General features: G+C 39.3%; 1 protein-coding gene across 1 annotated transcript in view; it reads left to right on the top strand.

Moving 5' to 3' along the window:
- Positions 1-67: 67 nt before the first annotated feature.
- The window catches only part of TEX10 (testis expressed 10), a 43639-nt gene continuing 28255 nt past the window's right edge, over positions 68-15451 (top strand). The window contains exons 1-7 of the mRNA XM_026041860.1: positions 68-148; positions 2584-2772; positions 3530-4236; positions 9003-9246; positions 10738-10850; positions 13061-13299; positions 14985-15120. Coding sequence (XP_025897645.1) covers positions 2593-2772; positions 3530-4236; positions 9003-9246; positions 10738-10850; positions 13061-13299; positions 14985-15120 — 1619 coding nt within the window. The 5' untranslated portion in view covers positions 68-148; positions 2584-2592. The remainder of the gene's footprint in view (positions 149-2583; positions 2773-3529; positions 4237-9002; positions 9247-10737; positions 10851-13060; positions 13300-14984; positions 15121-15451) is intronic.

Raw genomic sequence — 15451 nt, 5'->3', positions numbered from 1 at the left:
AGCCGCCGCCGGAGCGGCCACCCCCGCGGCGCGCGAGCGGGCGGCATCCCGGCGCTATCCCGGCGCTGTCCCCCGGGACATGTCCTGAGGCGCCGGAACGGCCTGCGCGAACCGGCGGCTCCGCGCCCGGCGGAGCGTGCGCCCCGAGGTACCGTGTTCCTTGGAGAGCCCCCCGCCTCGCGTGGCGGTGGTGGTTAGGATTTGTGGGAATGGGAATGGGGCTGGGATGCTGCCCCGTTGCGTTGCGGGAGGCTGAGGGAGCCCTAAATGAATGAGCTTGGCTGGAGGGGAGTTTGCCCGCGTGTCCGGCGAGGGAAGTTAGGGCCGGTGCTCCCCTGACTTGCCAGGGCTGTCCGGCTGGGCTTGTCACTGTCCTGGCGATATCCCTGAGGATGCCGATTGAGAACGCGAGCAAGTGAATTACCAGGGAACTAGCTGCTCCTTTGGGCTTTTTTTCCTTTCCCTTTCAGAAGACTGCGAGAATGGTTGAATAGCACCTGGAGTAGCTCTGGAAAAGCGTTAGGAGTGTGGGGTCTTTGGCAATGTGTGTGTTAGTGCCCTGACCTCGAGCAGGGCCCTTGGCAAATGGTCTGAGTGAAGAGTTAGATTAGAAATCAAGCAGGTTGATTAACAGTGTTTGATTTCATAGGTTCTATAAAAATCTGTGTGGCATTTTGTCACGTGGAATGTTGGTGTCCCCATAGCTGTGGTTTCATGGCTGGTTTTCCCAGCAGCTGAGCGTGGAACATGTGGAATGGGCCGGTTAACACGCTCAGTGACTCCCAAGGCGTGGAAGGTTCCTTGCTTACGGAATGAGCTTCTCCTGCTCAGGCCTTCTCCATTAAAAACGCCTTTCTTCAGCGCATGTGTGCGTAGGTGTGTGCATTTATTATGAGGGTAGTGCCGATTGGAGGACCAACCCCCTCCATCTTACAGGTTGAGGTATTTTGAAATAATGCTATAAAAGCAAGCTTTGTAAATGGGAATAAAGTTAATGAACACCTTTAGCCACTTCTGCATGTGTTTGTAATTGAGTGATGGAAGTCTCTTTAGAGTTCTTTCCTATAAGAGGCCTGAGGTAAAACCCAAAAGTTTACAGAATTGTGGTAGTTACTTTTAGACACTAACAGACCTTTTCATTTTGGGACTGAAGCCCAACAGTTTTTAAAAGTTTCTCACAGTGAACATTTACTTAAATTAGTCTTGCCTTTGCTGGCTGTTTTGAGCTAGCATATTTAAAGCAGAAATTGAGTTTCAGTCAAAGGACTTAAATCAGTAGCTTTAATATTTTAAAGAATGGGAGATGGCAAATTGGATTTAAAATGTTACTCAAGAACGATTATCCTGATGAATTATTGTAGTTGAGCACGATCTTAACCCTCGAATTCTTCTGGGGAAATCAGCTCTAGACATACTGTAGAGCTAGTGGTGCCATATCCCCCATAAGCAGGATCAATGATTGCATACTTCCTTTAGAAGTTTCTGGGTTTAATCAGCTGTGTTGTTTTTTTAGTTACTTTGAATTTTGTGTTTGCAGCATTTTCATAGACGTTAGATCCGTGTGCAAGGTGCCAGCTGAAGGGCAGCTCAAAGGGGAGATGCTTCTGTGGTGGAAAAAATGAGAGGCTTGTGAACCTGAGGGATGAACCCTTCAAGTTGAATATATGTAGTGTGTACAGGGAGAGCTGCAACGGCAGATACCTCCAGCTGGGTGAATCGCCTTTTGTCCTTGGAAAGCTGGGATGTTAAACCAGAGCGTTAGACTGGCATTGTGCTGATGTGTCCTGCCCTGTTCCACCCTGCTTTTATACTCCCTGTAGGTTCTAGAAGCACTTTTAGCAGTTGTTGGGTTCACACCACCTAGAGATGCTACCTTGTTTCTTATGCATTATTAAATATGAGCTTTTTCAACTGTTTTTTTTACTCTCTGTGTGCCTATTTTAACCTCTCTTTTCTTTTTAACTGTTCTGCAAAACACGCAGTACAGACTTGGAAAGTGTTTGGCATATTGGATTTTTTATGAGGTGGATCTTTTTTTGAGAGGGGAAGGGTTTGAACGGTTTTACCTTTTTGGATAGTATTTGGTTTGGTTTAGTGGGGTGCTGTTTTCTTTATTGTTTAGTTGTGAGGGGCCCATGACCTATGATTTTACCTGTGCAGACTGTGTTACTGATGACTGAGTTGGTAAGCGACGTACAAATGAAACCAGGCAGTTCTCTGGGCCTGTTGGGCACAACAGGACTCAAGCATATCAAAAGCAAACTGCCTTTTTTTAACACATATTCTGGTAGAGGATCTGAAGGTAGTACTTAAGAAGGCTCTTTTTGTTTCAATAAGTAGTCTTCAAAGAAAAGGTGAACTTAAAGGAGCGGTAAAATGTTTTTTGGACACTAGAAGAAGAGTTATACTGCGTTAGACTCTCTATCTGTCTAGCCTGGTATCTTGTCTCAATAGCAGACAATACTTTATACGGGGAAAAAAGCATGAAAAGAGTAGCCTGCAACGGGAAGATGCTGCTCTTTGGAGAATATACATGTTTATAGTATATTTAATCCAGTTAAGCTTTTGAATATCTTTTTGCAGAGAATCAGAATGACGAAGAAAAGGAAACGCCAAGAAGATTTCCAGAAAGTGAAATTGAAAGTTGGGAAAAAAAAGCCGAAGCTAGAAAATGCAACTGACACCACTTTCAAAACCAAGACCATACAAATTCCTGAACAACTTAAAGAAGATGGAATGCTTCCGACACAAAACAGAAAGCTTAACATAAAGGTATGCATTGACAATACTTTCAGAAATAGATAAGTGACATTTTATTTAGCAAAATACGTTTTAGCAAAAAATATTTGAAATTTTTATAAGAAGCAGTGAGATATTTCAATGTGGCCCTTCTTCCCTTGGTGGTAAGCTGACCCGTGGATTCAGTGACTTAGATTCTGCACTGCTCAAGAATCTTAAGGCAAAGGAAAAACTGAAAGTTAGACACTGATTTCAGTTTCACGTTTCATGCAGGTTTAACATTACAATTTATCATGGATTATAACTTCAGAAAAGGGTTTCAAAAATGGCCCCCTGAAATGATCTGTAATCTTCTTACATGTCTGCGGGGGATTTGTCCTTTTACAGTTGCTGCTGTCTTTTATCTTTTATGTCTTGCAACTTTCTGCTTGAGTTAGAGAACTGTTGAGGCTGAGGTCTCATCATTCTACTTTTGAGAACTGAGAGATTAGACGACTTTTTTCCTACTTCTGTTAAGTTGGTAGGGAAACGAGAGTTGAAAAATAAGGGATATCTAATTACCTGAAGGGCAAGCCACAATATTTCATTACTTCTGTGATTAGATTTTCATAGTTTGTTCATTGTTATGCTTTAAATGAATGTTACATTTGTTCTGAACTTACTACACTGCTACAAACCACACCAACATTAACAGAGACTTTGTACCCAAGTGCTAAAAAAGAGATGGAGAAGTTGAAGTATTTAAAGTAATAACAATAGCAAATGTATGCGTGTGCTTCCTTCCTTATAGGATCTGCTTTCACAGATGCACCATTACAGTGCTGGAGTTAAGCAAAACGCTCTTCTTGGGCTCAAAGAACTTCTGTCTCAGTATCCATTTATAGTTGATGCACACCTTTCAAGTATAGTAAGTGAAGTTGCAGCTGTGTTTACAGACAAAGACTCTGGCGTTAGAGGAGCAGCCGTTCAGCTGCTTCAGTTCTTGGCTTCAAAGGTGAGAGCCGAACAGATTGCCCCGTTTTTCCCTTTGGTAAGTGCCCACCTCTCCAGTGCCATGACTCATATCAGCGAGGGAATTCAGGAAGATTCCTTGAAAGTCCTGGATGTTTTGTTGGAACAGTACCCAGCCCTTCTGACTGACCGCAGTAGTATCTTGTTGAAGAATTTTGTAGAGCTTATTTCTCACCAGCAGCTGTCGAAAAGGATGAAAAGTAGAGAGAAACTCTCCTGGATGCTCTCTGTTAACCCGAATCGCAGAGTGACTTCTCAGCAGTGGAGGCTGAACGTTCTCACGAGGCTCAAGAAGTTTCTCCAAGCGGTAGTAGATGGGTCCAGTGATTTAGAAGCCGAAGGGCTTCAGGACCCAAAGGAGAGCCCTAACTCGGTGAGAAACGCAGTGTGTGTCACCTGGAAGGCCCTCGCAAACGATCAGCAACACGTGCAGCTATATGGAGATGGTGGCTTGCGACCAAAGATCAACTCATCGTTTAGACTGAGGTGAGACAACGTTACCTGGGTGTCACCTCTGTGTTTGAAATTAATGTTAAACTGTGGTTTGTTGCTGCTGAAGACGGGGGTTTCGTTTTTGTCTTGGGATTCTTGGTTAGCTGGGTTGTAGAGCACTTGTGATGAGCTGTGGCTTCAACGTGCCACAGAAATACTAAGGAAATAACTGTTTGAATATCAAAAACGATTCCGTTATTAATTAAAAGCTCTATTTAGGCTTTTAGGAATAACATTTTGGAGAGACAACTTTTTAGTAATTTCTGTATTGAAAGCTAAAGACTGCAGGTGACTATTGCGGGATATAAAATACATGTAGGGAACAAGCAAGCAGATTTCCTTATACTAAAAGTAGGTGTGTTTCTAACACCCATGTGTTTATAGTTAAATATAGTGAAAACATCAGTTGACTGAGAAGAATTTTTTTTTTTTTTTGACTGAAATAATGAATTGACAAAAACTTTGTGCCTTTTCCCTCAGGAATCTATTGTAATTTTAGCAACAGTCAAATTTCTTTGACTGTAGCTCATTTGTAAGTGTTACAAGAGGCATCTTACTGTATGGGAGTTCTGCTGAGTTGGCATTTCTAGGCATTTTTAATCAGTTCATTAGCTTTTATTTTCAGTATGGATAAAAGATCTCTTTTGGAAAATATTGATGAATGTGTGGGATACAAGCATTGCTGTAAAGAAACTATAGAATAAGCTTGTGTGCATAGTCTTTTTTTTTTTTTAATAATAATCAAATAGTTGAAATTTGGGGGGAAATAACTAACCATTATTGTTTCTCTTCTTCTTGAGCCCTCCTTTGAACTGGAGGGTGGGGGACACTTAATAGTTACGGCACCTTTTGTGTAGTTCAGTATGTATTACTGTAGATATCACAGGTGGTGCGAGTGGAAATGAACTACTTGAAAAGCAAAAATGCTCTTGAGCCTTTCGGAAGACTTTTAACCCAGAGACTTCACATGGTTTAAGAGAGACTGCAGCACTTATTTACTGATGGGAGAGGCTAAATAACAGGTATAAAGCAGTGTTAGCAAATTCAACTAGTAGACAATTATGGACCCATGTGTATAAGAGGACTCTGGTGTTGTGGATGCAGTGCCATGTAGTGTGTGATACACCGTGCCCTGGTAGAGATAGGGATGCCTCCTGTCAGAGGCCTGGAAAAGTAAGCAGAAAATCAACACCTGGTGTTACCTGTGTCAGAATCCCCTTTTTCGAAGGCAGATTTCAGTACTAGCCAGTGATCCGCCTGTGGTTATAAATACTTTCAAAAAGGCTTTTGCAAGCGTGAGGAGGAGCTGGAAGAGTAGAAGGAAACGTTACTAGAATCCGAGACAAGGTTCGCAAGACAGCTGGTGGCAGCAGAAGAGAAGAATGGAAAGAGAAGGGCCATTTATACAAGGTACTAAAACATTCTCATTTTATTGCATTTGTTTGTTGTTTGATATTGTTTGATTGTGTTCGTTTTGTACGAGGTGGTCAGTACAGCTTGTTTTGCTAGTAACTTAATTTAGGAAGTCACAGGAAGTGAATGTGGTGTCATCTGAATCTGATGGGAAAATTAGGGATGAGAGATCTACAGACTGAAGCCCTTGTCTAGAAATTCTGTCTAGTAAGCTGAAGATGTTTAAGTCTTTCTCTTCCAATCCCAGCCTTGGCCTTTACAGTCATTCCTGAGCCTCTGCTGTGGCTGTTAGTTCAAGGGCAATAGTGTACTCTAATGAGAGGTGCATAGAATCTTGACTGTTCTTTGAGGACCTCCAAAATCTCAGGCTGTGTATAAGTGTTAATTTAAAGAAGTTATTTATGAATAGTCAAGCCCTAACTGTAGGCAGTATGAGTGGGCCAAACTAGAAGTGAATAATTTCATGTGTATGAACTCATAGTAAAAGGGCTCATCACTAATAACTTCATAGAAGTTTGAATTTTGCCCTTTAAAAATAAGGTTGTAAGCAGTTATGCTTGTAATATTTTTAATTTGTCAAGTTCTTTGAGTATGGGTAGGACCTAATTGGTAACTTTAGTGATTACAAAAAGGGATTTTCAGAATCTGTGTTTTGTCCTGAGCTTAGAAAAGTGGATAAGTCAAAGATGTCAATTAGAGATGACAGTGAATTAGGGAATTACTAGAATATTCCTGCTGTTTTATGTACTGACATGTTACTTTTTTTGGTATCGAATTTCTTTTAGGTTTGGAAAAATGGAAAACCTTCACAACTTGAATATCGTGACACCGGGGTGTGAGATCTCTGCTGAACTGGGAGTGGAGCTGAAGAGAAATGCTACAGCATCTGTTGCTGCTGAGGGAAAGGACAGAATGAACCTGTATAGAACACTGCAGAAGACAGACAGAAAATGGAAGACAAAACGTAGTGAATATATGTAGTGTATGGCCTGTGCCTCAGATAGAAATGGAAAGTCCAGTTCATGTGGGATACTGATTATTTCTGCTGCAAATAGGCCTATACACAAAAAGAGGAGGACGGTACCCTGGTCTAGGCTCCAAGAGCCATAAACCCTTCCTAAATTGAAATGACTCTTCTAGTTGAAGCAGTAGACATCTGTTTCCCTATCTTCTGTTTCTTTTATGCTTCCTTAACTTTCCTGTGCTGAACTTATGTTGGTCTTTTTTTTTGCTGTCAAGTTGCCTATATATGTTGCACAAGCTTTGTGTTTGTGTGCTCCTGTTTGGTAGGACTATCAGCACTTTAAGAAGAATGACATCTTCAGGGGCTACGTGCACAGTAAAATGGAGTTCTGGCAGCTCCCATCAATAATATTGTTTCCTAATGTAAAGATATACTCTGTGGCATTACTATGATTTCTCCAGGTGTTTTCAAGTTTTATCCACCCTTCACTTTTTAATGTGATAATTTCTTTTTTCATACTCAGAAAGATTTCTCTGATTCCAGAGGATTCCTTATAGGTGATTTTTTCAGATAATTGATTTCAAAAAATACTTATTCAGAACTGTTTTAGATGTTTACTGACATTTCAGAATCTCAGCTGTGTGTGTAATCTTGTCATGGCATTTACTTTTACAGGAGAGTCACCTGTTCAGTGAACTGCTAGGTCTCGGTATCAACTTGCTTGTCCTGTAGCTTGTTAGGATTCATTATGGTTTTACCAGGAAGATGGGTTTGTCTACCCTGTCAGTACATGACCAAGAGCTGATTGTTTAATTTAGAAGAGTTTACCTTCAACTCTTTGGAATCTTGGCAAGAAAGTGGTGTCTTCAGTGGACAATCCATCCCAAGCCTTAGGTTGCCATCCGTTGTCAGAAAGGTTTAAAATTCTTTCTCACCTTGCCTATTTGAAAAAAAGCATGTATTGCTCACCTCAACCTTTTACTGTGTTGTACGTGTCCTCTCCCTGCTTCCTTTAGGGTTTCTGTTTATTAACATTTGGGTTAATTTTGGGTTAGTTGTGTTTTATAAGGTAGCAGTTCCAACGAGGTAGAAATTTATCTGTAAAGTTAACAGCAGTATGAGAAATGGAGCTTAATACAATAGTGTAACTAATGGAATAATTTGGAAATGGTAGCGTGATCAGGAAAAACTGCCTGACTTTTAATTTCATATGAAATGTTTGTAAGCAGTTTCTCTGTTTACGTGCAGAAAGAAAGCAAACTTCTTTTTCAGAACTTGTGTTTGGGGTTTACATATCCCTTTCTAGAGACCACTGAAACAGGAGTTTTAAAGAATATGTGATTTAGTATGTACTAGGAATTTAGATTCACGATGATAATTCCTTGCTCAGAGTTAGGAAAAAATATGTGGAACACAATGACCGAAATCATAAGTTGAAGCTACTGCTCACTATAGGGCAATATTTATCCTTAAACCGAATGTGCTTTATTGTGGTCAAGGAACCCTTCTGAAAGATTATTTTGCTTAACAAATTAGCAGTAATTTTTCAGGAGTTATTTTCACGGAGCTTAATTTTAAAGGAGCTTAAATCTTAAAACATCCATATGAATTCTGTCTTTGCTTTTAAGTTATGCAAATGCTATCCCTTGATTGCTCAGCAATCCAGAGGCAGACGTTTTGTTTCTATGGACAATTCGTTTGGGGACAGAAGTGAAAAGAGTTCTGAGAGAAAAGGTCTTTGATATTCTTGTTTTCTGGAAGATATATATACTTAGTTTGAAGTATAGCTCTCAGTATTTTAATAACTTCAAGTTTGCAGTCAGACCATTTAAATTTTGCCAGTAGTTTTGAGAATATTAAAATTGAACAGTCAAAAAAGGAATGGAAGTTACATTTTTTTGCAGAATGTTTTTTTCTATTATGTTTAGAGTGGGAGATCGTTATTGACTGTCTCTAATAAACCTGGTGTGTTTGACAGTACTTGGTAGTCGCTTTTGTTATTTTTCTGTTCTTTGTGGAGCTTGAATCTTGAATAAAACTTCTTTATTGTACTGAACACAGTGAAGCCTTGTCTGTTGCCCAAAGGCAATATGATGGTGCAAATTGTGATATTTCTCCCTTTGTCTCGAGTTTACATTTAGCGAAGGGGAGAGAAGTGTTGAAAATTAGTTGGATGTTACGGAAGTACGAAAACCTGCAAAGAAACTTGAGTGGGTTTATTATAGCTGTTCTTCATTCTTGTTTTTCTTCATGAACATGTATAGCAAGAAAGCAAAATATTACTGTGTTAGCAGTATAAATAATGATCTTTTTTTATTACTGTCTCTTTTAATGGTGCGTGTTGTACTTTTTTCCCCCCCCTTTCCTTCCTTTTGTCATTTAGGTCTCTGACAAGTGTAACGGACAGCACAGAAAAAGGCCTGTCCTCCGCTGAAAACTTGAAAAGTTTTATTGAGATAATAATTCCGTTACTGATTGAGTGCTGGATTGAAGCATCTCCTGCCCAGTCGGCTCCCATCCTTGGAAATCTTTTGGAAGCGGAATCCCAGCAGCTTATGCAGCAAGTGCTTAGTATAATACATTTGTTGTGGAAACTCACAAAGCGGCACGATGAAACGTGCAAAATGGTAAGGGAGAGGTGACCCGTGGCATAACTGTGAGGTCAGTTTTGTTTTGATCAGAATTAGCCATTTGTGGATGGGGGTGATGGAAATATTTGTCCTGAACCAATAGCCTCTAGGCATTCTTGATGTATTGCAGCGTGAAAGCTTTTGGGACTGAAAGGGGTTTTAGGGAAGAGGAGCGTTATGTTAGAATATTTGACTCCTAGCTACCCTATAGAATACAGCTTTTGAGAAAGTGTGATAGGGAAGTGTTTATTCCTTGTGTTTGTGAGCTGAAAAGTTGTGCATGTGAAGGAACAAAACTCCCAAACCCTAGATCCAAGATGTTGAATAACTGCTTTGTACAACCAGAATTATTGTGTTGTGGTTAGTATTAGAAGCCTTTGAATCAAAACTTCAGTAAGATTTTTGAAAAGCTTTCTTTAAATTTCTCAGTATATTACTTCTTTCTTCTCTTTTTTGACAACTCTTCCTGGTCTTCTAGAGGTTTGCAAATTGGAGAAAGTACTGTCAGCTTTGCAGTTTGAGTGTTGATGGTGGTTGGAAAAATATCGTCAGCTCTTTTTTCCTATATATGTATAGGATTATAGATTTCCTTTGGTGAATATTGCCCCTGTGCTTGAATGCTAAACCAAGGAATACATCTAAGTTGGTAAAATTAATAGTATTCATGAGATCTACGTATAGAATAGTAGTCCTCACGAAAGGTTTCTGCAGGGCTGCTCTCTGTAGCCGTGTTGTTCCTGTCTGTTGGTCCCATGAAAGGGGTGCTCCTGAGTCAAGATGTGAGCCGCTGTTGTGCAGTGTTTTGAACAGGATTCATGGTACATGGCCCTGGAGTACTTACTTAATAGATAGTGTGACCCTTATTGATTGAAATGTTGGACACCGTGTGTGTGTGTATACATATATGTGGGCATACATCTATATTCACACGTGTAACACCCTGTACTGGGCTCCATATCAAACTCTTCACCATACTGAGGCCTTAAAAATCAAACTGCTTTCGAACCAGTGTAACACTATGGCACATTTTGGAGCCCTTTTGGAGAGGAGGCTTTGTCAGGTCCACTGTAGTGATCTGATAACCCAGTTCAGGTGTGTATATAACTGAAAATAACTCCTAAAACTGTTAATTTGAGTTAGTTTTAATCTAACGTTGTGGTAAAGATAATAATTTTTAAATTTTCAGGCCACATTTAGCCTGCTTAAGATAGTGACAATTTCTGGAATTTTGTTTTTTGTGATAGTTTCTGCTCCTTCAAGAATCTGGTATCAAATCAAAATGTTAAGCTGCTTTTTGTTTTCCAGCAATCAATAATTACGCCTTTCCTTTGCAATGATATTTTTACAGTAGGTATTGGGATGTAATAGTGATGGGTAATTAAAGAAAAAAATTTAGGTACAGAAAGCTGAAATTCAGTTTTTCATGATTATATTCGTGTATTTAATTTACTTCTATGTTTTCTGTGCATCATTTACTTCCCTTGATAGGAACTATGGCTTCGAATGAATTACCTTGTTGATTTCAAGCACCACTTCATGCGTCACTTTCCTTATTCCTTACAAGAAACAGTCAAGCACAAAAAGAAAGATTCATGCAAAGGGTAAGGCTAAATTCAGTGTCATTTTATGTCTTTTAATTTTACAAAATAAATGAGATAGTAGGCATGAATCACATGCCTTATCCAGTGTTAAGCCTTTAATGTTAAAGGGAACTCTTGTTCTTAATTGTGTGTTCTTTAAAAGTCTGTAGGAAAGCTTTATTTTTATTTTTTTTTAAGCATGATGATAGCTTTTGGATTGAGAAGCTTTGATTACACTTTTAAAAATATCATATAGGAAGTTCTCTGAATGTTCTCCAGTAGAAAACAAAGTGCTCTCCAAGAGAAATGGAAGTGTTCCATTGAACACTTGATCTGGGCTGTTGTGTGTTAGCTTATGTTTTGCCTGTCCCTTATTGGTGGTTTGTGATAGTCGTGTGTGGTGGTTCTCATAATTCTGGATACTTTCTTTAGTTTATTGCTGCACTACATCAAAACATAATTAAAGCCTGTTTCTTTATCTGTTCTTCCACAGTCATATTAGAGGGCTAGACGCATAAAGCCAGGAGGGGAGATGAGTCATGCTGTATCTCTTCTTCCTAGCCAGGCAGTGCTAGAACAGAGAGCCAAACCCTTGCACTGCTCTTCGCTACTGGGCTGGTGTGAATGTTGTTCTGGTTCCATTGATCATCCGTCCTCTTGGCTCCCAGGCAGGCGCTGGCTTGGAGTCCCCCACGTGGGACAGTAGTGTCCGCACGAGGTCTCTTCTGGAGCCCGTGTCTACTCCTGTGCTCCTAGTGAAGCACTAGCCTCTGTGCTCCAAGTGTGAGTGAGTGTCTGCCTTGCTTTCAGGTACCTGCAAACTGAGCTGGTAATAGTGGAACCTCCTAGGGGAGCTAAGGGCCCTCCATGGTGCCCCGAGGTTTGTCATTGAAATCCTGCTTGGTAATTGGACTTGGGTTTCTCTGCCTGTGAAGGCCCGCAGGTCAGAGATGTAGCAGAACTCTTAGCTGAAAGGGAAGCACATAAGTTATATTCATTAGGCTTGTGATACTAAGGAGTCCTGCATTTTCAGGCTTTTACTCCTTTTCTGGAGACTGAAAACCTCAAAATTAAGTTTGGCAATTTAACTGTGTTTCTTGTCTAACGGTTACCACCCTGCCTATAATTTGTATCGAACCTTCTCCACTCTGTTTCTACTCACTGGTCATTCTTGAAGTAAAGATGTGCAAGATTGTTTTTATTACATCTGGAAATTTAACTTCATGCCATGAATATAAGAACAGTTTTCTCTTCTTACCAGTCCATAATATCACACAAATGGATTTCTCACTTTGTGCTCCTTCCTGTTATCATGTAACAGCATTTGTGAAAGAAGAGAAAAAGGAGATACTGCAACTAAACAGTTGTTTCTGCAGAGTACATAGTTGGAATAATTTCCTGGAGTTGTTTTTCCTGCTTCAGTCACCTAGAAGTGCTGATAGACCAGTGTAGGAATGTCAAACAGGAATAACCAGCTAGAGAGATGCAATGTAGAGCAGCTTCTGTTATTGTTCCCACTATAAACATGAGAACTTCTCACATCTTGAGGAATAAACTGGATGCTTGCCAAGTGCAGGAGGTCTTGGTCAGAATCTAAGCATCTTCGTGGTAGAACAAGAAACTGTTGAGGTGGTTTATAGAGAATAGTCTACTACTACTATCTATCTACTATCGTAAATAGCTTGCTTAAAACTGTAAATTGAATAGCAAAAGTACTGCCACAAATGCTAGTATTAGCTATGAAAGTCTTTGGGTTAAACATTAAGCAATTCTGGAAAAAGAAAGAGGAGGAAGTACAGGTTCAAAATACTGAATCAGTTTCAGAATGCAATGCTTTGTTTTGGAAACAGCAAAAGATGTTGTGTTTATTGAATGAAATTCTAATTTCTTGATTTAAAATGGTGTGTGTATATACATATAGAAGTATTTTTAAGGGCTAAATTACCTAAAAGCAAACATATTATTATTCCAAATATGATTTTAGCATTTTATGTGTAAAACGAGTCTGTATTTTAATCCCTTTAATCTCTTTGTTAAGTCCAAACCACAACATTTGGCTGTGTATGCAGGTTTGCTGATGACTTTGCAGAGATCTGATTTCCATTAATGAAACCGTATTCTTTTCCCTTTGTTGTGCCCCAAACCTTATAAATTAAGAAGTGCTATGTAATTTCTACCAAAGTAGCAATTGTGTAAAGTATCTTTTACATTTTTCTCTTTATTTTCCTTAGGAACAAGTATTGTATGTCATCCTCTAACAATGTAGACCATCTTTTACTGAATTTAACCCTATGTGACATCATGGTTTCACTGGCAAGTGCTTCAACCCTGCAGACGGATTCTGGATGGTTGGATATGATAAGGAAATTTGTGACGGATACTCTTCAGGATGGCAGCAGGTTGAATAGCAAGCAGGTGAACAGATTGCTTGATGTCACTTGGAGACTAATGCAAATACAGCAAAACAAAGGTAAGATGTGAAGAGTTTCTAAAAAGCCAAAGGAATCTCTTAAATTCAAACTGTTGGTATGCAAAGTAGCACTGTATTTCTGTACCTGTTTTTCTTAGTTTTTAAGCAGCTGCCGTGTATAAGAAGGCAAAGAGTTTAGTGGGGGGAAAGAAACCCAACATGCAACTCTTTGTCTTACTATTGTATTCTAACACTCCACTCCCTTGCTTAACATCATTAGTGTAATGCTTATGTAATGCATTACATCAGTCATGTCTAATGATATTTCTTTGATGACTTGAAATGTCTAGATAGTGCTGATGAAAGCTGCCAGAGAAAAAGAATCCTTTTCCAAGGGGAAACACGTTTCCAGTTACGACTTGTAGGACCTGTAGGTCTTCTAGGTTCGTTGGACTAGACGATCTCTAGAGGTCCCTCCCAACCTCAACCATTCTGTGATTCTGTTGGTTTTGTTTTTGTATAGTTTTCAAGGAGTGCTTGGTTGTTCTGCAGGTAGCACCTTGCTTGGCATGCTTTCAGTTGCTTTTCAGGTAATTAATGTAGGTCATCATATAGAAAAGACTATTTAAGGAGGTCTAAAGGTGGCTGGGATCTGTTGTGTTTGTCAGTCTAGTGGAAGCGAATCCCACAGCTGAGTAGCAAGGTACAGTCTGCAGAAAATGCTCTGCCCTTGGCAGCAGATTTCATTGTACTGTGAGATGAAAAGATGCCAAAATATATTTGAAGGATCATTTGACAGTTAGTATGGTATCTCCTTCCAAGTTCCTTTTAATTGGGAATCCATCTGTTCGCATTGCCCTGGCAACAAGATATTAACTAATCATTCCTACCTAAGTTCCAAATTTAGCTCCTTTTTGAAGGAAAATAATAGACAAATCTCTTACTCTGAAGTGGGCTCATCACCTGAGATAAAGCGTAACAGGGTTCAGAAAAGCACTTTCCAAAAAATTTTAGACTTAAATCAGTCACTTTACACTTTTTTTCCTGATAATGAAACAAGGTTTTTGGTTTTGCTAGATGGAGAATATCTAGTTGTTCCTAAGCAAAGTGGCCATTTTACTGCTGTAACTTTCCCCAGGAATGCCGAAAGTAAATCAAATGAGCAAAAAAAGCTTCAGTAGACGTGCAGTTTACTGGAACCGCTTCCTTAAAGTGGTTAAGGCTGGTGTGTACGTAGGACCACAGGATGAATAGAGAGAGAACCAAAGGCACTATAACAATGAGGTTTGGGAGAGTATAGATGAAGAATTATTATTATTATTATTATCAGTAATAGTAATGTGAGGCTGTGGGAGTGAATATACTTACCGCTTTAGGAAGGAAGGAAGTAGAAGATGTCCACCTACGATTCACTTAGGAAAAGTAAAACTTGCAGATCTTGCAAAGACTTGAAAAGCTATTTTGCTAGTCTGTGCACTACATTGTTTTCAGAAAGATTAGACATTGTCTCTTTATTAATTTGTATGGCTCTTTCATGAGCTGTGTAAAAATGTATTATTTTGATGATTTAAAATGGTATTTAGTAGTTGTGTTAGATTGTTCTTCCCTGTGGAGATAGCCACAGAATCATGCAGATATAGATTATAATTCCATCTTTGTGTGTGTGCACGTGTGCATATGAATATAGTCTGAAGATAAGCACTTTTTAAATTTCCTTTTTTTATGTGTGTACATTTTCTTTCTAGTGGCAACAGAACCCTTGATAAAAGCAGTATTTACCCTATACCAGCAAAGGAATCTCGCCTTTCCTGTTCGTACATTGCTTTTGAAATTTTTTAGCAAAGTTTACCAAAAAGAAGATTTGAGGACTCAAAGAATCAGGTAAAAACCTGTGTGTTATCCTTTTTCACGTCAACATCACATATTTTTTCCAAGCTTAGAATACTGCATGTCTACATAGATATTCTGAAATTTTGTTGTAGAAACTAAGATGTTAGTCACGTCAGTGAACTTTGAGGGTTCTGAAATATAGGAGTTTTGTGAGGTATTTGAGATTGTGAGATATATTTAGATATCTTTCTTAAAAAAGCTAGTTAGCTATCTAAGTTTTAATGACTTACAGATTTAAATTGAAGTATCTGGCTGCAAGCTTTTGATAAAATTGTACGATTGGCCTTCCCAGGCATCTCTGTGTCTTTCCTCCAACCAAAAA

Source organism: Nothoprocta perdicaria, unplaced genomic scaffold (assembly GCF_003342845.1).
Source record: "Nothoprocta perdicaria isolate Ctin4 unplaced genomic scaffold, notPer1 scaffold_297, whole genome shotgun sequence".
NCBI lineage: Eukaryota > Metazoa > Chordata > Aves > Tinamiformes > Tinamidae > Nothoprocta > Nothoprocta perdicaria.
Note: the sequence above shows the minus strand (reverse complement) of the source record. Positions and strands in the feature narration are given on the sequence as shown.